The 21,198-nt window shown below is 38.8% G+C and overlaps 1 protein-coding gene across 1 annotated transcript in view; it reads left to right on the plus strand.

The window, feature by feature from the left end:
• Positions 1 to 19,495, plus strand: part of LOC116959373 — a 96,950-nt gene extending 77,455 nt beyond the window's left edge. Inside the window, exons 56-75 of the mRNA XM_042798900.1 lie at positions 434 to 630; positions 2,451 to 2,720; positions 3,797 to 3,910; positions 4,307 to 4,435; positions 4,912 to 5,073; positions 6,176 to 6,340; positions 7,331 to 7,496; positions 8,794 to 8,978; positions 9,582 to 9,674; positions 9,957 to 10,161; positions 11,097 to 11,284; positions 11,977 to 12,074; positions 12,476 to 12,660; positions 12,915 to 13,117; positions 13,628 to 13,817; positions 14,496 to 14,612; positions 14,759 to 14,841; positions 17,222 to 17,503; positions 17,933 to 18,072; positions 19,185 to 19,495. Coding sequence (XP_042654834.1) covers positions 434 to 630; positions 2,451 to 2,720; positions 3,797 to 3,910; positions 4,307 to 4,435; positions 4,912 to 5,073; positions 6,176 to 6,340; positions 7,331 to 7,496; positions 8,794 to 8,978; positions 9,582 to 9,674; positions 9,957 to 10,161; positions 11,097 to 11,284; positions 11,977 to 12,074; positions 12,476 to 12,660; positions 12,915 to 13,117; positions 13,628 to 13,817; positions 14,496 to 14,612; positions 14,759 to 14,841; positions 17,222 to 17,503; positions 17,933 to 18,072; positions 19,185 to 19,281 — 3,269 coding nt within the window. The 3' untranslated portion in view covers positions 19,282 to 19,495. The remainder of the gene's footprint in view (positions 1 to 433; positions 631 to 2,450; positions 2,721 to 3,796; positions 3,911 to 4,306; positions 4,436 to 4,911; positions 5,074 to 6,175; positions 6,341 to 7,330; positions 7,497 to 8,793; positions 8,979 to 9,581; positions 9,675 to 9,956; positions 10,162 to 11,096; positions 11,285 to 11,976; positions 12,075 to 12,475; positions 12,661 to 12,914; positions 13,118 to 13,627; positions 13,818 to 14,495; positions 14,613 to 14,758; positions 14,842 to 17,221; positions 17,504 to 17,932; positions 18,073 to 19,184) is intronic.
• Positions 19,496 to 21,198: the final 1,703 nt, after the last annotated feature.

The following is a 21,198-nucleotide window of genomic DNA, read 5'->3' on the forward strand; positions in this document are numbered from 1 at the left end:
TACTGCAGGGAGCACTGGTCTCGCAGGCCACTACCTTGAGTGGTAAAGGCTAAACCCGTGTCTTGAGGCTGTTGTCTGAAAATAGAGACTTCCAGTGTAAGGTCATCTCAGCTTCATGAAGATTATTTTCCTGGCTGTTTCTGCTGGAAGGTGCTTTGGGTATAGGTATCAATCTTTTGTTTATTGCAGGTAATTACTGTTTTGCTGGTAAATAGAGGATTTTTCCCTTACATTTGTTCATATTCAGCAGAAATCAGCACATGAAGGTCATTGTGGCTGTTGGGTAGGTGCACATGTGTGTATGAGCAAAGACAATGTTTTCTCTGGGAACCAACTGTTGCCCTGCTACCTGTGGGAGAGTAAGTCCTATGCCTTTCTCAGAAAATGAAGTCATTTGTGGTGGGGAATACTTACTTGCTTTTTTCCCTTGCAGTGGAACTTTTCCATCCTCTCTCCATCCCTTTCCCATGGCATGCCAGGGTCAACTTTTATGTGAAACATTCTGCACGCAGTCACCGGGATGATCTTACTGTCATTTGGAATGAGAAGGACCAGGTACAGCAGCCCAGAGCAAATAAATGTCAGGAGAATTACAAGAATATCAAGTGGTTCTTTTTTTCGTCTTGTTTTGTTTTGTTTTGTTTTTAAAAAAGGCATTAAACAAGCCAGGGAATTCAACTAGGAGGCAAACTGTGCTCCTTCTTGGATGTATTAAAGGGTATGACTATGAAAGATGAGCAGTTGATACTCTTGTTGGAGTCATTTTCAAGCCAGGATTTTTTTTTTTTTTTTTTTTTTTGGTTTGCAGTAACCCCACAGCTTGCTGCGTAACCAAAGGCAGTGAAATGCTGTCATGATTTAACCCCAGTCAGCAACTAAGCACCACACAGCTGCTCACTCATGCATCCCACTCCCAGTGGGATAGGGAGGAGAATTGAAATAAAAGTAAAACTTGTGTGTTGAGAGAACAGTGCAATAACTAAAGTAAATTATAACAATAACTAATAATAAAATACAAGAACAATAATGGTAATGAAAAGTAATATAACAAAAAGAGAGAGAAATGAAACCCAAGAAAAGACAAGTGATGCACAATGCAATTGCTCACCACCCACTGACCGATGCCCCAGCAGTGATTTGCCCCTCCTGACCAACTCCCCCCAGTTTATATACGGAGCATGATGCCCTATGGTATGCAATAGCCCTCTGGCTAGTTCGGGTCAGCTGTCCTGGCCATGCTCCCTCCCAGCTTCTTGTGCACCTGCTCGCTGACAGAGCACAGGGAACTGAAAAATCCTTAACTTAGGATAAGCACTACTTAGCAACAACTAAAATATCAGTGTGTTATCACACTGAATCCAAAACACAGCACTGTACTTACTATTAGGAAGAAAATTAACTCTGTCCCGGCTGAAACCAGGACAAAAGCACATGGTTCAAAGGACTGGATAAAGGCCATTCCCAACACTCTGAAAGGCTCTAGGACAGCTTTTGAGGGTAGATGGAAAGAATAGCAGAAACGTCAGTCATGTTTAATGAAGCTTAGGGGGAAAGAAGTAAAATCTAAGACGAATGTGAGCTTTAGTGTGAAGGTGAAAAGGATTAAGAACCTACTTGTTGCATGGATATATGCAGTTTACCCACATAGAAGTGTGACACATACCTGTGCTTAGCATTTACTGCATTACTGATTCCGTTGAAATTCTTTTGTGTTTCATTCTTTCATTCTCCTCTTTATTAGTGAGAATGACAACTTTGGCACATTTTAAACCACTTTTTATTTTCTTAAATTGTCAGAATTATTTTCAAAAAATATAAATAGTAAAAAAGACAGAGCTAGAAGAACTTTGGTTAAGTTGATTTCCAAAAGTGGTTAAATGGGGGAGGCTTACTGAGTTGCAACTATCTATGCTATCTTTATATGTGCATTTGAAATGCAGCACCTTAGCTGAGTAATACATTATTTTCTGAATAAACAAAAGATGAAAGGCAATGTGTAAAATAAGTTACCATACAGAAACATAAATGTGCCTGCAAAAAGAATTAGAAGTTCTTAATTTCATTAAGAAGTGCTAAAATTCCAAAACTTTAGAAGTTGTATAGAATGTATTTTTGTACTACTACTTAAATTACCACAGCTATTTAAATGCCACTACTACTTCAACTGCCACAAAAATATTTTGTTCCCAGCAACATTACAAAATTTAGTTCCTGATTCTGCAAATGTTTCTTCTTGTGCTTCAACTTTGCAAGCTGTGTCTCAACACTCTGCAGCAGTGGAGCCTACAGTGTCTAAACAGGAGACCAAACTTAAGCCTCACCAAACTTAAGCATGGTTCATGATTTTACTAAAAGAATACAGAGAATAGTTCGACATTCAGCTACACCATGTAGGAAATTAGAGTAGCAAGAATGTCCTCATTTGAAATTAATTTGCCTCTCTACTTCAGAAAGGGCTTACGTACATAATTCCTCTGAGGAAAAGGAATAGGGAAATCTTAATGGATATATGTTTGAGGTCAGTGGGTGAGAAGTGTTTCATTTCACATGTTCCTTCTACATCTTTTCATATGGATCAGATACTAGTGTCATCTTCTCTGAAGTTTGGAAGAGACCGTATGAACTACAGAGCCACTGTTGCCCACCCATTTAATTACACTCTGAAGAAAGTGGAGATCCATTCCCTGTCAGAAAGAAGAGGCAGAAAGTACAACCAGCAGGTGAGATCATGAGAAACAGCTGCAAAATACAAAGCTGTAATACTACGTTTACTGATAGTGTGCCTTTCATCTCAAAGAATTGTCAAACCAGATATCATCCTGAAAAATGTAAAAAGCACCAAGTGCTATTATCTCCTTGTGTCCAAACAACCAGCATTGTTTCTTTTTTCAAGCATAATTTTCTAGCTGACAGTATCTATCTTGCAATTTTAGCCCTGACCCATTTTGGATGGTAAGAAGCCAGAAGTGCACAGAAGCCAGCCTAGCAATGAAAATGAGGCAAATTTTGTCCACAGAGTGATGAACAAACTCTTATTCCACCAAAAAAAGAAAAAAAAAAAAAAAAAAAAGGCCAAAACCCCTTTGATACCCATGTAGAGCAAGCCTACATTTTTGGACTGTATAGGAGATTATAACACAAGTGTGAAAATGTACAAGACCAGAAAGGTTTCACAATGCAAACGTGAGGTTCACTTGCAAAGTGTATGTGGGGAAAAAGAGGAAGAACTCCACAAATCACCCTTCAAGAACAAAGACTACAGAGTATTTTCTGTCTGAAAATGCACTGCGTGGGCCAGGACACTCCAGTTGCCGAGTGTGATGAAGGCTTTCTGCTCAATAATAAGCTGCGCAAACTGCAGTGTTCTGTTTGTTCATCTGGAGTCTTTTTAATACTCGCAGTGGTGCCACAGAGTGCTTTCAGGTTCCTTTTGCTAATTAGTCAATATGTCTCAAACATTGTATTCAGAAGAATAAATTCTCTTGTAGTGTCATTATTCCACTGGTGTCATTAATTGCAATGCCTGATAGACCCAGTGCAGCTTCCAGAGAAGATACACAAAGACTTCTGTTGCCACTGTTGTGAAAGTGCAGTTTCACTGTGTGCGTGTCTAAGGCCCTGAGCAGAATTTAATGGAGTTTTATCATTGTTCTGTCACAGTTTTAATATTGTTTCTCTTTTTCTCCACTGGGTGGAGATCATTGTGCTAGGTCACACATGTGCTGCATCACCCTGCAGGCCCTTCTGCTAGTTCTAGTCTTGCTTTGCGGAACAAATCCTTCTCTTTTGGTTTCAGCTGCAGCTCACAGGGAATGGTGGGCAGCCTGCTGACATCCGACTGACCCTGGAGGATAAATCAAAGATGAACATCACTGCCTGGAATGGTTGTATGACACTCTCTTCAGGTCAGGTATGAGTCTTTGAGTCTAAGAAGGGATGAGTTCAGCTACATTTCTGGTTTTGAGTCTCAGAGAATTAATTTTTTCTGCATTTATTATCATATGAAAACATTTTACTTGAAGTGACCCTTTTCGTATCTCAGAGGAAGAAAAATAAAACTACAGAAGAATTCTGTTTCATGTTGCCAGGTATGTTTGTATTTGGGATGCAGCTTTCCCTTGACAGAGTCATCACCCCCTTAGGTATCTTTGTAGATGCTGAAGCAGTCTTTTATGGATACAGACCATTCAGGGGTTCTCATGGGGGGTGTATTTTTGCCAGAAAACATACTCCACTAGTATATACTGAACACATTTTTTTAGAAAATTACTAAGATGTGTGTCTTAATTTTTTTTCCCTCTTCCAGCTTCAGAGAGTATTAAGTATGGAACACCTGCATGCATGTGGGTCTCTAGAGCAAAGATCAGCTTTGTTTAATGAATATCTAGATCTGAACTGGGATGACAAAAAATTCAAACACAATTTAACATATGAGGTAAGAGAAGGCAGTTATATCTGTTAAGTCACCATTTTTATGGAAGCTGTTCTTAATAGATGGGAATTTATTTCGCTCTTGTTTTTAATTTTGAGTGGATTTTAGGAAAGCTTCTGTAGAGTACCACTTTTTGTGAAATACCATTATTTCATTTTACCTTTTACATATTTCTCTGCATAGGAAGAAAGGTAAACATGGCATAATCAAGAAAAAAATGAGTTCTTACAAACTAGAGGCCTCAAATGTGCCCTAAATTTTCAAAACTATTGAGTTAATTCTGTAGGATGGGGATCAGTAACTGTGCTGATAAGCCAAAACATTGTCAATTGGAAACATTATGTTAAAGCCCTGAAGCTGCTAGAATAAAAAAAAGCCAGCACAGGGAGAGGATGAGGTTGAGAGCTGGGATGAGTTGGCACGGACTGTCTTAAGATCCTGTTGTCATGTTTTAACTTTGTTTTCTTGGTTTATTGCAGAGAAATCCATTCTTGTATCCTGATAAATTTCAGTTAGAAGCTGTTCTGGAAAATATTTTCCTGACCTCATGCACCAAACAGAAGATTCTGGGTAAAATAGAAACAAACTACTCCTCTTGCCTGGACTATCATATGAGCTTTGAGTCCTGTGACATTCCAAATGTAAGTCTCACATAAGCATATTGAACCTACTTCACTTCAAATGCAATTACTGGTTTGGAGACTCAGCTGCAACTTTTCACAAGAATTGCCATACTTCTGTAAATTACAAACCATAAATAGTGTCTTTTGATGGGTTGAAGCAGAAAGGTTGTTTGCCACTGTAGTATATTGTATAGGTCCTGTTATGGTTGTAAACATTCTCACTTCAACCATGTTCTTTCTTCCCTATTCCTCTCTCAAATGCCTTTTAAATTCATGTTTCTGAAGAATATAAAAACAGGCCCATAAGTGATCCAAAAGGAAACTAGAGAGGAATAAAAGTGCTTTCCTTCCCCTGAGGAAGGAAAGCATACTGTTTCTTATGGCTGCTCTGCTGGTACTGATGGATTTTTGAAGATTAGGGTAACCTTAGAGTGGTCATTTATTTTTATATTGCACACATAAGCTGAAGACCCATCCAGGATCTTCCTTAGGTGCACGTTGGACCCCTGAGTTGCCTATAGATATTCACAACAAACACAAAACTTGAACTTGTAATAAATGTGGTCTCTTTCCAGTTCCAATTTCCAAGTGGCTAAAGCGCATCTCAGTTGGTTTCCTCATTTACTGTCAGAGCAGGTCACACCCTGTTAGCAAAGGAAAAAGGAGCCAAATTTTGATGTCAGTGAAAACTTCTTCCAAGACCAAGATTAGAGCCTGTTTATAATGCATAAAATGTATATGCATGTCACTTCAAAATCAGGTGTCTCTATTCTTTTAGATTCTTTTCTTCAAAGGCATGCATCAAAATGCCTAGCTAGACTAGTTGAGAAGCATAAGACCAAAAAAAGATGGACTTGTTTTAATAAAATAGTTATATTCCAGCTATTCATCTGTCTTAGGCTGTAATCACTGAACAAGGTTTGTTATACCACAGAAACTGAAGATGTAATGAAGTAAGACAGGAAGGAGGATGTGCTGGTTTTTGAAACTACAAGTTTTGTTCATCACTGCAGTGTGTAATTTCATGAGAATGCTAACATTGTACAACCTCTTACTACTCTGTGCAGAGCCTATTTCTTTGGAAGAATCAAGCTCTAACACCTTTTTTGTTCATACATAGGCAATTGTTTTCTCTGGAAAACACCAGCTCAACAAAGATGACATCATTTTGCAATCAGAGGGCAGATTACACCTTGCTGATCATGGGAGAGATGAGGGGTTGATTGGAGTATCCTTAAAAAATCAGAGTACAGCTGATGTGAAGAACTATTCTTTGGAAATTGAAGTGAGTTTTTATTTATGGCACTAGGGTTTGGGGTTTGGTTTTTAAAGGCCTACTGCCATCTATCTCCCAGACTGCTCAGGTGCAGCCAGTGACTAAAACAGCAGGCAAGTACAGGCAACATAAAACACTCCTGGTTTCTTTAGTTCTGTTTTTAAAGGAGCAGTTATGCAATGTGCATACAGTATGATCAAGAGAGAAAGGAAAGCACCAACATTAGCATGACTGGTCTGTTTGGTGAGGCATGTATTTTTGCACCACAGCTAAAAAAAAAAGAATGGGGGGGAAACAAAATGAGAGACTCACACAAAGCATCAGTTGCCAGAAAAAAGAACTGGCCTTAAGAAAGGCACGGAACAGCTAATATGATGCTCATTCTGAGGCAAATCTCTTCCTTTTTCTCTCCCCCTCTATTTTGCATTTGCTCTTAATTTTCTGTGAAATGAGTAAGGTGGAGAAAACTAATGGTGGCAACAATGAGGCAGAAAAGTAATGTGGTCAGCACCACCCAAATTATTCATCAGAAGGAATGCAGGTAGTCAGTCATAATGAACTAAGACAGTAAGCCACCTCTTAACATGATGACAATGAGTAACAGACAAATACGAAATTATTTTCCTCTCTCTTTAGAAAGGGAGATGAAAGAAGGACCAGCTGCTCTACCTGGGCTTTCTCTATTGTTTGTTTTGGAATAAATGGCACAAATTAGCAGCCTCACAGGGAATTGACTGTTAAAAGTATGTTTCTTTTATTGTTACCATTAAAATTTTGTCCACAAGCCTTGTGCTATCCAGTCATTCAGCTCTTGAGCCAATCATCCTAATGCCAGTGCTTCTCTTAAGAATATAACTCCTGGGTAGCGCACAAGCACTGGAAAACATTTCCCTCACCACTTAACCTTCTGTGGGAAGCACTGATATGGAACATCATCTCTGAACGTTCATTAATTCTGTGTGGTGGTTTTGAATAAATGTTTTTTCTTTATGGCTGCAGTTAAGAGCCTTTGAAGATATCTGGCTAGGCCTGACAGGAACTGCTACTTCCTCATCCGTTCAGAGCCAAATCCTGGTGGAGGGGATTTTTGATCAGAAAGAGAAAGTAAAATTAGCTGCATCTAAAGGAGAGGAGTGTTTTCAGTACTACATAGGGTATTTGAAAGGTACGTACCTTCACGGATGACACTTTCAGTCATATGATTTAGTTTTAGGTAATCCTGCACAGAGCGGGGAGTTGGACTCGGTGATCCTTATGGGGCACTTCCAGCTTGAGATATTCTATGATTCTGTGATTCATTGCTGTCATTGGTGTGAAGAGGCAGGAAGAAAGGCTATGTCTCTCTAGTGCTGAGCTAGCTGAAGCTTAGAACTTGTTCTACGAAGGTCAGTTTGGGAGACATTTGTATGATTACTAGCCAGGGAAGGATTTTAATAGGTGATGATGAAAGATAGGATGAATTTAATCTTGATACAGCCATCTTAAAGTTGTGTGCCTTGTTTAAGGTGATCATTACATTCCAATTTCAGCGAAGGGAAAGAGAAAAGCATCTCCAGAGGCTGACTCCACCCTGTGCTGAAACAGCTGTATGAAATGGGCTGTATGAAATGGCCATCTGCAGGCGATCCTCTCAGCAGCGGTCAGTTCTGACAACAGAGAGGAAACAGCACTGTTGGCTCAGACTGGGCCTAACTTTTAGATGACTAAAGTTAGATGGAATGAGACCTGCTGCAAGTGCTTTCTGTTGTGACTCATCCACCTTTCAACTGCATTAGATTTGTATGCAAACCAAGTAGATTTGGTGATATGACAGTTGTCTCAAACTCATGTTGCTGACAATCCCATCCCTGGTTTCAGCTAGCCCTTTGCCCTTCCACACTTCTGCTGTGGAATTTCTGTCAGGGTCACGGCCTCACTTCTAACTGCTGTGATGTATTTGGGATTAAGACCATTAGCATGTGAATTACTGAAATCAGAAGTTTGTAGAGATTATTCAACGCGACTCTCTCAACCCAAATTCTATGTGCACTTTGCCAACCATTTCTGCTTACGCTCATCAGTACATGGGCAGAAACAAATGTGTGTGATGGGTGGATGAGTGACTGGCACACTTTCATTTATGGTCTAAGCAGTTTTGAAACATCAACAGCAAGGGAAAGTAGAAGACTAAAGTAGAAAAAAGCTTGTAAATCACTGTGACTGAAAGAATTATTTAGATTTATATTAATCCAGTGCTTTCTTTGCAGTAGCAAATCTGTATTTGTAAATCATTCACAAGCCATACAGGAGAGAAGAATCAGTGACCTTGATCTAATTTTCTCATGTTTTATTTCTCTTGGGTTTTTTCCACAAACACCATTCAGACACTGAATGATCACCTAAGTAATTAAAAAAGCTGACTTTGAAACAGTGTCTGTCAATGTTGTTCCTGTAAATGAAGCTCACTCTTTTCATTCTCTAAGGGGATTTGGAAGAAGGAATGGAAGTCAGTGCTTGTACTGATGGGCAACAGATCGCTACTGTTAATACCTATCTCAGCATTAATGGTGAAAGGCAAGAAAACATGGGACAAATGACTCTAGCAGCTGTTAATGGAAGCTTGAGCTTTCTGGCTCACGGATGCGGGGATCCAGTTCTTAAGGCTGAGGTGAGACCATTCAGCAGCAGTTTAATTGCAGAATATTGGTTAATCTTGTCAGTTTGATGGAACATCTTCCAGGCAGTCTTCAGGTGTGAGTTTTGGTGAGTAACCAGTCAAAAAGGGAATTAGGCAATTTGTAAATTTGTAACAACATTATTTTTCACTTTGGTGTGGAAAGATACCATGGTGAGAATTAAAAAGTTCAGCCATACCTAGAAAGCATAGAAAATATGGAACTTTCTCCTCAAGGGTGCATCCTCTTGAAGATGGTAAGTAAAGCAAGAGCAGCAGTAATGTGCCAGGACTGCTCAGCATGTTGGTTACAAAACTAAGATTAGAATTCCTGAATGTGCTTTTACTTTTAATTGGGTTTCACATACTCTCTGCTTGGAGGACGCTTTTTGTTGTTTTGTTTTTTTTTTTTTTTATCCTTAGACTCTTCTGTTCCTGTTTCTACCCGCTGAATAGCGCAGAAGTCATCTCCCCTGAGAAATGGGAGGCCATTGTGGATCTTTGCTGGCATTTAAACTAGTACAAATTTGAGTCATTTGGATCCAGCACAAGCAATTCTAAATCATGAATTACAGGGTTTTATTCATCTTCTTACAGCACAGACTTAATGAAATTGGGAGCCTTTTGAAAGCCAGACTGATGGAGAAGATAAAGAAGCTTGACGGATATATGTGGAGATTCAGGAGATCAGTAAGTATCTGTACATCATCAATGAAAGCACCATGAAATATTCACAGTCTTAATTAAAAATCATTGTATTTCATGCAGTTGCTTTGTTTCGCTCAAACATTTAAATGGTTAATCCTGTGCTGACCTGCAGTTCATACATAGACAAAAAGTATGTTTCCTAGTAAAGATCGTATATCTCTGCACCAACACTGAGGAGTTCAGAATTGCCTTGGAATGGAGTCAAAGCTTTGCTTGTGATCACTATGTATTTTGATATTTCTTCTTTTTTGGGAACCACTGTAGGTGCAGCAAGTTGATTTTCTGTCTGAAGCAGCTGGCTGGCCTTCGATAGCTTTGCAAAAGGTAGCAGGATTCCTCCACAGTGTGGGTAGAGCTGTCGCCCAGGTGTGGAAGCAAAGTGGAATCAGGCAGATACTGAGAAGCAAGCTCCCACTTTATCTGGATAAAATTCAAGACATTGTCCAGCAAATGCAGAATGAATTGCAAAGTAAGCAAAACCACGCAAAGCAAGGAGAGTAAGGACAATGTCATTGTGGGGCAAAACAAACTTGAATGTAAAAGATGCTGAACAGCACAAATGTTTCTACTTTGATCTAGCAAAAAGTGCTGACCTTGGCTCTTAAGTTTACAGAGTGGGAGCCTTGATGTAATAAGCTCTGAGTACCCTCAGTGTGACCACCTTTCTAATGAAATCATTGAAGATGCCTTCTCTTGGATGCAGAAGTCTGGGTTCAATCGGGTGAGAAGAGAACCCTAATTCCTAAGCTGAAGCATTTCTGCTAACAGTTCCTTGGCAAGCATTTCCTCCCAAAGGGCTGTTCATATCTATCCTTGCGTTTTGAATGCTTGTACTAATCGGATTTCACTTCATCATTTTTTTTCCAAGTCTGTCCAGTAGCCTCTGATTTACTGTTCAGCTGGACTATGGCCCATTTGAAACCATCGGGAAATGTGGTCAGCTGTAATTAGCTGAGAACCTTCAGTTCTCACAAGACTAAACCTCACTTTAGGCCACTTACCTCTAGACTCGTCCCACTCAGAAGTGGGATTTAGCTGACACACTGTTTGAAATTAGTTGTGAACAAACTCCTTTTATTCCTTGAGCAGGTGCAGCTAGAGCTGTACAGCTCTGATGTTGGCAAACTGCAAAGCATTCCTTACATTTATTTTGGAATGCAGCAATGTATTTAGAACATACGGCAATAGGAGTGGATCAGGGTTATATAGCCAGATGCCTCTCTGTTTTTGGTAACACTGCGTCCATGCACACAGCTGTGAAGCTGTACCTAACTGCCATGAAAGCAAAGCTGCCTTTTCCTGTTTTCTGTCCCTCCTTCACTTAGGCTGGAAGCTGTGGGACAACAAACAGCCACTTTCTAACATACTAGCTGAGGTTTGTTTCCTGTAATGTGTTTGCTTCAGAGCCATTAGCAACTTTGAAGGATGCCTACTATGATGTAACCTTGAAGCCACTGGATGAAGTTTGGCAAGAGAAGACAGAAGAGTACATGAAGAAAATCCAGGCTTTTTTACCCAAGATTGTAAAAGATGTGTGGCTAATGGAACCAATCCAGGTGGCATTAAAGGCTGTGAAAGCAGGCTTGGATATGGTTGGTATAACTCAATTCTCTCTTTTTAATGGTTTGAAAGACAATACGTACAGATTTAAGTCTCAGCTTTGAACTATGAATACAAAAAATAGTTAAATATTTTTCTTTATGGAAATAGCGTGGTTATCTTTCCACGTAACAAGCTTGCACACAGCTAATTTACTGTTCTTGAATATCTGTCATGCTTTGAAAGCAGTACTTTTACAGATAGAGGAAAGGTTTTACTAGTTTTGGTTGAAATCACAGCAGCAGTAATCTGTCATTCATGTAGCTTTTGATTTTATTCCACAGAGACAAGGGATTCCAACAAATAATGTACAAAGAGGTCTGGGCTCTTCTAGTTGAAATGAAGAGCATAAAGGATATATCATGACACCAATTTATATTAACAAAGAGATCAATCCTTTGCAAGCTACTGAAGCATATTAACTCAGTGAAGTATTGGTATACTTTAAGTAATGTTATTTTAGGAAAGATAAATTTCTGTACATTATTTGTCACTGTAGTGACTAGTGTCTGTCCTCTGGATATCAACCTCCACATGACAAGATGCTGTCAGGCAAATGACAAATGCAAGAGACTCGAGTGCTATTTCACTGTCTATTGATATAAAACTCACTATCAAGTACTGACCCTGCCCTGAAGCCATACTGAAGTCACTTTTGTAATCTCCTTTTCTGGCTCTCCCTTAGACCACCCAGCAGATGCTCAGGTGGGCAGAGGCCATGTTTTCCAGAGCTGTGAGCAAGATCCGGAAGCCCCTACTCAACCTTTATAGTTTTTCAGCCAGGTAATTGGGGTTTTTTGCAGGATCCCTGCTGCCAGGTGGTGTTCTAAATGGGTATGTGGAAAGTTAGTCTTCCTGTCAGTGGGTATGCTGAGGGTTGCGGGCAACCATCTTTGCTTTGGGCACGTGGCATCATATGGTAATGTTAATTTTTGTTGGCTACCAGGAGAGGCTCCATTTCCAAAGAAGCTACTCAGCAGCAAAGAGAATAGCAGTAACTATGATAACTGGCCTTATATGGCATGGTGTATTGCAGGGCTTGGCCATTGTGTAGCTTTGTTTTGTTATTCTAACCAGACTACAGTTCTTACGAATATTTCACTTCCACATTTCTAACAATAAAGCAACTGCATTTCAACAGCTTAGCAGATAAGGGCACATACTGTTTTGTTTGTATTCTACAGGAACTGTTCGGTGGCAGTAAAACTGCCCATACTTCCTAAAGCAGACTGCTCCCTGGATCTGGCAAATGTTACTAATTATCTCATTGAAGAAAAGCTAATGAGGCCTCTCCAGGACCTCTACAATATCAACATAGTTGCACAGTATTATAGATTCAAACGGAGGATGATGGAGAGTCCCTTTGAATGTAAGCCCTTTCAAAGTGCTGCTTTGTTTTCTAACTGGGTCCATTTTAAAAAAAAATAGTAGTTTGTTTCCTTTATGGAGAATTTTTTCTTGCAGAGCAACTTGTAACTAATTGAAATGTAGTAATAGCTTCAGAAATTACTTTAAGAGTATGTCAGCCAGCAGCTGTTTGTGTTGCAGTATGCAAGCAGTAGCACAGCACTTACTGCTCTGTGGAAAACTCACTGATGTTTCTTCTGAAATATCGTTCTCTAGATCATGCTATGTTAATGGGGACCAAGCATATTATGACTTTTGATGGAAAATTTTATGATTTGGCATCAAAGTGCAGTGTACTTCTTGCCAAGGATTTTGTTCACAATACTTTCACTGTAATACTAAACGAGGAAACTAGTAACTTAAGATCACTGTATGTGGAGATGAACCAGACCGTGATCACTGTCTACCCAAGACTGAAGGTAGGAGGGGAAAGTCAAACATTCTTCCTTTCCAGACCAGAAATTATCTTCAACCAAACCTACCCACAAAAAAAAAAAGAAGAAAAAAAGTGTTCAAAATATTAATGCTCAAAACATAGATCAGAACAGCTCTCAGATCCAAGTGCTAGAAAGTAACCACTTTTTGATCAGGAAAGAACTCCCCAAACCAAACCAGTTTTAAGGCAAGGGCTGCCTCTTTGCTCTCTGGGTACTTTAAGAGAGGCTCAATGAACTTTTCAGCTTTCCTCTTACATGATCTATGAGAATGGCAGTTAGAGAGGTCTGGAGAACCTGGGCCCATAGTCTCAGTGTACCTGGGAGACTTTGTGCTTTCCTGCTCTTGCAGAAGTTTAACACAACCCCATTCTTATTCCCTAAGTCTGGGCTGAGCAAAGTTGACCCCATCTCACCTGCAAATCCAGACTGAGCTTGCCTGTCATTGAACTTTCATTGTGACATACTTGAAATTGCATTTTTATTATAAAACAGATATCCAAGATATATAACTTTTCCTTTATGGAAGAGAACTGCCAAGTACTGGATCAACCCCTTGAAAATACCACTACTAATTCAAGGAGAGAAACCAACAAAATAGAAGTGTCTAATCAGAAAGGAGTTTCTGTCTCTTGTGACTTTCAGTATGATCTCTGTACTGTCACTCTGGCTGGGTGGCACCATGGTGAGTATCAATCATACAGCTTTTGTCAGCTGTTAGTAATTTTTTTCTGTAGCTCTGAATTACCTGTAGTACCAGTTGACTTTCACTTGCTTTTTCCCTCTTCATCATACACACCCTGGAAATGGCCTTAGGCATTCCCAGTTACTGCCAAATAAAGCACAGTCTGTATCATTCCAGTAAGAACAGCATTTGCCTGTGTTACTATTGTTTCCCTGCAATAAAGCAGAAAGAAACAGGGGGTAGATGTAATGCAGTCAGCCCAACCCCAAACCCTGTTTGAGGATCACTGCTCTACAGCAGGCTTATCTTGTCAAACCTGCAAGAGCACAAAAGAGGGAGGCCTAAAAGCTTCCAAGTTGTTTTGTATACTTGGACTACATTCCTATCCATATGCCCCATACTGTTCTAGGAATCAGACCCCTGAGATTAGCAGAGAACAGATACAGTGTCTTTGTCTAGTCAGGAGAAGCAAATGAACTGAACTGCTAACAAATGAGATGGCAGTGCAGTCTGAGAAAAATGCATAATGGATGCCTGAGTATACTTTCCCTCTTATTTACCTTACATTACAGTTGAGCTCTGCTGTACAGAATAGTTAGAGCCCAGAGACAGCTTCTAAAATTTTCCAGTGTCTACTCCTGACAACTACTATTTTACTCCATTTCAATTTCATTCCAGGTATTTCAGCTGGGCTTTTTGGTACCAATGATAATGAAGCTGGCAATGAATGGATACTGCCTAATTGTTCCTTTACTGACAATATGCAAGAGTTCACCCAGAGCTGGCAGGTAACGAGCTGAAGGGCTTCTCCCTGTGCAGACTGCCAGTGGTGCTGGAGCAAAAAGGGCAGCTCCCAACATACTGTTCTGGCTTGGATAAACTAAAGCTAGATAGTGAAAACAGCAGCATAGTATATATAATGTTCTCTTGTGTTCAACCAGGGAAAAATTTGCATGTATTTGTTAAAAATCATACAAGAATTCGCTGTCGATATGTGTTGAGCTTTTTTGGCCTAAGTGGTAAGGTACAACATCAAGGCTGCTTCTGCCAGCAGAAGAAACCAATGTTGGAACCAATTATCTTTGATGTTTTCCTACTCAGAGCACCTCTCGGGAATGCAGAGCCTGCTGGTACTTGCTCTGGGACAAATCCACATGTTCATCAGTCAGGCCAGAGTTTGTACCAGGAAGTTTTCCCTCTTGGACGTTTTCTTTAGAGCTGTTTGTTATAGCTGGGTATGTTGAGCCTCTTTTTGCTTCTCCCTGCTTTTCATCTGATCAAGAAATGAAACTTTAGAATCCAGTAGCCCGTGAATTTGCTCTCCATGCCCATATGACTAAGTGCTGGGATTTTTTGGCCTGTTAGCTGCTACTGATTCTGTTATAAACTTGCATAAAAGGACTTCCTATAACTATCTTAAATAAATGTTGTAACTCTTTTATACCAGTAATGTAATACCTCTCTGCTTCAAAGAGACTTAACCTTAATTCATATAGCTTATCTCCAGCTGAAAATAATCTAAATATGAACACATGCAGGTACACATAGCCATTTCTGAATGCAACTGACCTAAAAGAAAAAGTAGCCTTACTCTGCTCTCAAGCTGTGTTGACAGGATCCTCTAAAACCCTTCAAGCCTAATTTGAGAATCTATTACAAAAAAAAAAAAAAAAAAAAAAACCACACCAAAACAAAACCAAACAAACAAATAAACAAAAAAAAACAACAACAAAACAGCATCTTATTACTACTAAGATTTTGTGACTCTTCCCTGTACCTTCTCTCACCAGAAGATGTCCAAGTTCTGGCCACAGAAATGCTACTATTTTCATCTTTCTTTCAACACTGTAAAAAAGAAGATTGTTTCAAGTATCTTGTACTTTTCCTTGCTGTTGGAGAGATATATCTAATGAGTTTCAGCCTATGTTTAATAATGGGGCATAACTAACTATAGGTATACTTAGGTATAATTTTCTTATTTGTTACAAATATTAACTTCTAATATTCATAAAAATGCAACCATCTAATGCAAAACCACCCAGAGAAGTTGAACTAAAAATAACTAATTAAAAGTAATACATAAGAAACTTACTGTCATACATGAGCTGGGAAGTCATATATGTCCTACTTTAAGTGGTTGATGGCATAAAGGCTGTGCTTACACTATTGATTTGTGTGTTTTATTTATAGGCCATGGCATCTTTGCAGTGCTGTATACCACCAAGAAAAATTTATAGATTATTCTGGCTGAACTCTGTGCTGTTTGCAGTCATATCCTGTTCAGAAAAAAGTAATAAAAAGACTGACTTGCCAATAGTGTACTGCTGTCATACATCCTTAAAGCAATGGCCAGAAATACAAACATGACAAGTCAGGAGTTCATGCAAAGTCTTAAAAACTTTTCTAAAGTGGTAGGAAGAAATGATAGGGTGGAAATACCAAGTTCAAACAGGGAATGTTTTCAGCTGTGCTGATAAAATGGGTCTTGCAAAAAACCTTCCTGACCAGAAGCTTTACCACAACTCTACATGACACAGAAAGCAAAAACACAGTCCGGTTAAATCTGGCCAGGTATCAAAGCCTGAAATAACAGCAGTTGGTCACTCTGATTGCTGGAGTCACCTCACATAGAACTGTAAACTCAGGCCAGTACCTCGCTACCAGGAGCTTTATTACAAGCCTTGACAATACACTGACCTTGCAAATAACATCAGTGAGGTTCTAGTGTTACAAGACCAGCTGTTGCACACAATGAGGTTAATAAGGAGACTGCAAGTGTCTGACTCCTGCAGGATGAGGGTTATCTGAGCAATTAAACCAGCAGTTAATTTTTCTTAGTAATGAAAATAACTTGAGTTTATACTTGCTTAAAGAACTTCTAAACAATTGCCAGGAAATTACTGATTAAAAGAATAGTAAGTTGCTGATCTGATACACAGTACAAAAAATGGTGTTCAGTCAAAACAAATCCTAAGAAACTTCAGCAAATGCTTGCTCATTACTAGTTCTGTTAGTATTTAGTATCATCAGCTTTTGACAGGTGAGCTAAGAGACCTTACCTGAATCATGTACAACACCAATTAATTCACATTTTTTTGTCCAAAAATGCCTGTAATTGTAGGGTCCTCCAGTCTAGGGTTTTTTAAAGCTGCCTTGTTGTTTATTACCTACAAATAACCCAGCAAAGATATGAATTTTTTTTCCTCCAACAAAAGAATCTAGTAAAATCACAACTCTAATCTGTCATATATAATAAAAGTTAAGACAACTAGCCAGCTACTTACTGTGTCAGCGGCCGCACACCAAAATCCTTCAGTGAATAACAAAATCAATAGAAAAAGGAAACAATGTCTGTAACCTGTAACATCTGAGATACATTTCTGTTTATAAAGACTGCAAGGTAGTTCTCAATATTAATGACCAATAAATGTCAATCAGAGCCTTATACTGAGCTACCTGTATCTTCCTTCATACCATCTCACAGTAGAAATCTTAAGAATTCATGCTACAGATGTTTAAAAAAAAAAAAAAACCAAACTCCAATTTCAGTAATTCTGTTTTCCCAGGTGAACAAGTGCAGTCTTGTACAGAAGAAAGTGAAGCCGTGTGAAATTACAGCTAAGCAAAAAGTCTGTAAAGTGTTTTTTGAAGAATCACATTCACCTCTTGGGAACTGCTTCAAAGTTGTAAGTAAAACTTCAGCCACCAAAGGACTAGCTGAATACCCAGATATCATACTTCAAAGGAGTACACAGAATTGTTGCAAGGGTGTAGAAGTTCATTTACAGATAACTTTAGAAGTAATCAGAACAACAAGCCAGGCAAAAAAAAAAGTGTTATATCAGCATAAATACAAATCAAGGTCCTGTAGTGGCCTGACTTTGCACCAGTCTTCAACATCCAGGTCTAGAATTTATAAATATGAATAAGCCCCTCAGTATTAAGAAGAAACTAAAGGTTTGTGAAAGGTTCTAACAAGGACGGGCTGGGAGAAACATGAATCAAGCTTGCTTTTCAGTTTACCTGCAGGTGCATTGCCAGCCTGCTGTCTCCAGGAGAGCTGTGTGCTTGCACCCTGCACACCACTTCCCTAACCAATCCCCTTTGTGTTCAAGGTGGACCCTGCGCCATTCTACAGCATGTGCACAGACGACACCTGTGACTCACAGGAGTTGAAGGCTGCCTGCAGTTTAGCAGCAGCTTTTGTCCATTTGTGCAACCGAAATTTTGTCCCTGTGGAAATTCCTCATCAGTGGTAAGTTTCATTTCTTTCATCCTGAGTATTCTGGGTGCATTGCTCCAGTACTTACACATCTGTTATTCAAGCGCACATGAGAAAATAAATCAATGGATCTGACTATGGGCATAAGCAAAGATGATCCTATTCCTGGAATTATTCTTCTTGCTCCTTGTCTATCTCCCCCGTTCCGCTGTTCACTCAGAAGCACACCATAATCCATCCAATTCATACTCTCCGATGGCTTTCTTATTTCCTCCTGATTTGCTAGGTAGGAGGCGGCAGAAGGATACTTGCAGGATATGGTGTGATTGTCCCCAGGAGTTCTACTTATCAGATATTTTTGCTTCAATCTTTTTTTTTTGTCTGAACAATGCCTCTGGCTTCATATTAACAGTAATACATATTGTACAGACACAGTAAACATACTCAGTATCCTATTTTTCACTCTCTTTTAATTAAATTTATCTATCCTCTTTAAACTTAACCTAGAATTTCAAGATTATTAACACTTGTATTATAATGCAGCTGTCATCTGGATAGCTGTCTTCCAGGAATCTGTTTAAAAATGCAAAGAAAGCTGAAAAGGCTGAAAAGAGCAGTAGTGCTGGCTTGAAATTCTTGGCATTACAGTCCTTGCCCATTTTTGTTGTTACTGTGCAAATTAGTTATGGAACCTCACATTTTTTGGTGAAGGTGCACACGCTGAATATTGCTGCAGAAACTAGATTAGGACAGTTGCTGCTCTAAAGGACAGGAGTCATGTTCTGCTAACTGTGGCTGTATTACTTGCTAAGTGCAGGGTTTTAAAGAAAGAATTATTCTTCTTTAAAGAAAAAACCTGTATAAGTCCACAGTCCCAAAACACTTGGTAGTAATAAAATTTAGTCCCCTCTTGTTTATTTTCTTTGGAGTTCAACTGCACAGTTGTCGTTTCCAGTATGCATCACCTTACTCAGTCCAACTTAGCCATCATGAAACAGACATACCTAAAGAGCAAACAGTGGGCTGTGCTGGAGAACTGCAGTAATCTGAAACACCTTACCATTTAAGGATGATAGTGACTCTATATTTCAGCATTTTCTGTATTATGTATGTTCACTAATTTGCATTATACATCTCTTTTACAGGTTTTTTCTTAAACTCAGTCTCCACTGGACATTCTGCCTACAGTACCTTCTTACAACTGTGATATTCATTGACTACAAATTGCTATATAAACGATGATATATAAATAACGATAACTTGTACCACTTGAGCAATATTGACTGTTAACATATTGCTGTCTGTTGAGATGACCAAGAACATCTCCAAAATTTATTCTTTTATTCATCTGCATTATGTTATTCCTTAAACAAAAGGACAACACCTTCTCTGAAATTTGCTACATGCTTGTATCTTTTCATTGAGTGAGAACATTAAAAGGAAACACACATATAAATTATTGTCATTCTCATTACTGATACACTTGCCCACATAATAACTTAAGATGCAATTACATTTTTAAAAGACTGCAATGGAAACATTTACTCTTTTGCTTGAAATGAAGCACTTGGGTTTGCACTCCTAAATTTTTTGCTCAGTGCTTTGTTAAGGCTAAATTAATGAGAAAGTAGGTTGGTTTGTTTTTAAATAACATATGCAATGAAATGTTACTGATTTGCACTTCTAAGCTCACTACCACCTCAAAAGTGTGATTTGGTGACTACAAACATATTTGCGGTATGCTTAAAATATATACACAGGTATTTGCTGAATTCTCACCAACTAAGGAAGGGAGTAACTATCAGGTATTTGTAGATGATTGTGTTTGCCATAAAATAAAAACCTAGAAAAGAACACGTAATATATAAGTAAGTGAATCACCTGCATATACTCCTATATGCAGTAATAATGCCATGTGTCATTACCTGCCTTATGTATTCAGTTCACCCAGCATGTAATCAGTAGATGGCCATGGAATTTCTGGGTAGTATCTTGTAGGCAGTAAGTGGCTATAGCTCCAATAGTTTCTATAAACTCTTCAACATAGTAGTATAAAATAGAGACAAATCTTGTTAAATCTGAGCCTGAATATTCAGTTGAAAACAGAGTTTTACAATGGGTCAGTAGCCAAAAGACTGAAGTCAGCTAGTGCTGCTAGTTTACAGTGTCCCATTTCTCAGGAAAAGGATTGGAATTACAGTGGATCACAAGCTCACTTAACAACAATAACATGCTATTAAAGCATGCTGTTAAACAAGCAAAGTATACTGGGGACATACACATGACTAAACATATTTCAGACAAGAAATAATTCTTCTCTAGTCAGCTTATTTTATGCATCCAATTTTGGACACCATCTTTCAGTTAAGTTGTGAACCAGTTGAGAAAGAGTAGCGGTCTCTCTGTGGGGAAGAAATGTAAGGGCTGAGCAAAGACATGAGTTCAGTCTTTAAATATGTAAACACACTAAAGAGAAGGAAGTGTAACAGACCAAACTGCAGTAAGGGAGGCTTGATATTGTGAAAGAGTTTGTAAGGGCCAGGCTAGTCACGCATAGTAACCAGCAGCCATCTAAGGTCATGAGAACACAATTTCAGTCAGTAATAGCTACTTCCACATTACTCACTAGAATTTCATCTTGTCAAGGATTTTCCAGTGGATAGTTGAACTAGCCAGAGCCCATAAACTTTAGTAATAATGCTGCTCTTTTCCTCCTAAATGTGAATTTATCATCAAACGTGAACAATGAACCTTACATTTTAGTGTACCTACAATAAAACTGTATCTAAAATGGTAGAATACTTTTTATAACAGCTTTTTCATAATGTATTAAGTATATTTGATGCTATTTTTCCCTTCATAGATTTCTTGTAACTCAGCATAACAGCACGTATTACATGTCACTTATTACTGTCTATCCCTTAAGTACTTACTAACCACTTAACTGGATTTCATCTCTTCTTCATTTCAGCTTGCAGCAGTTCTGAATGGCAGATACCAGCCTTGAAGATGGAAGAACCCTTTCAGCACCCAGAATAAGCTGTTGTAGGTAGACAAGCTAGAAGCAATAGTAGGGACAACGGTAAAGGTGTAACTGAATTAGTGTTAGGACTCTGAATATAATGAAGCATATATAGTATAAAAGGAAAACTTTTCACA

Source organism: Tyto alba, unplaced genomic scaffold, assembly GCF_018691265.1.
Source record: "Tyto alba isolate M040663 unplaced genomic scaffold, T.alba_DEE_v4.0 Super-Scaffold_28, whole genome shotgun sequence".
NCBI classification, from domain to species: Eukaryota; Metazoa; Chordata; class Aves; order Strigiformes; family Tytonidae; genus Tyto; species Tyto alba.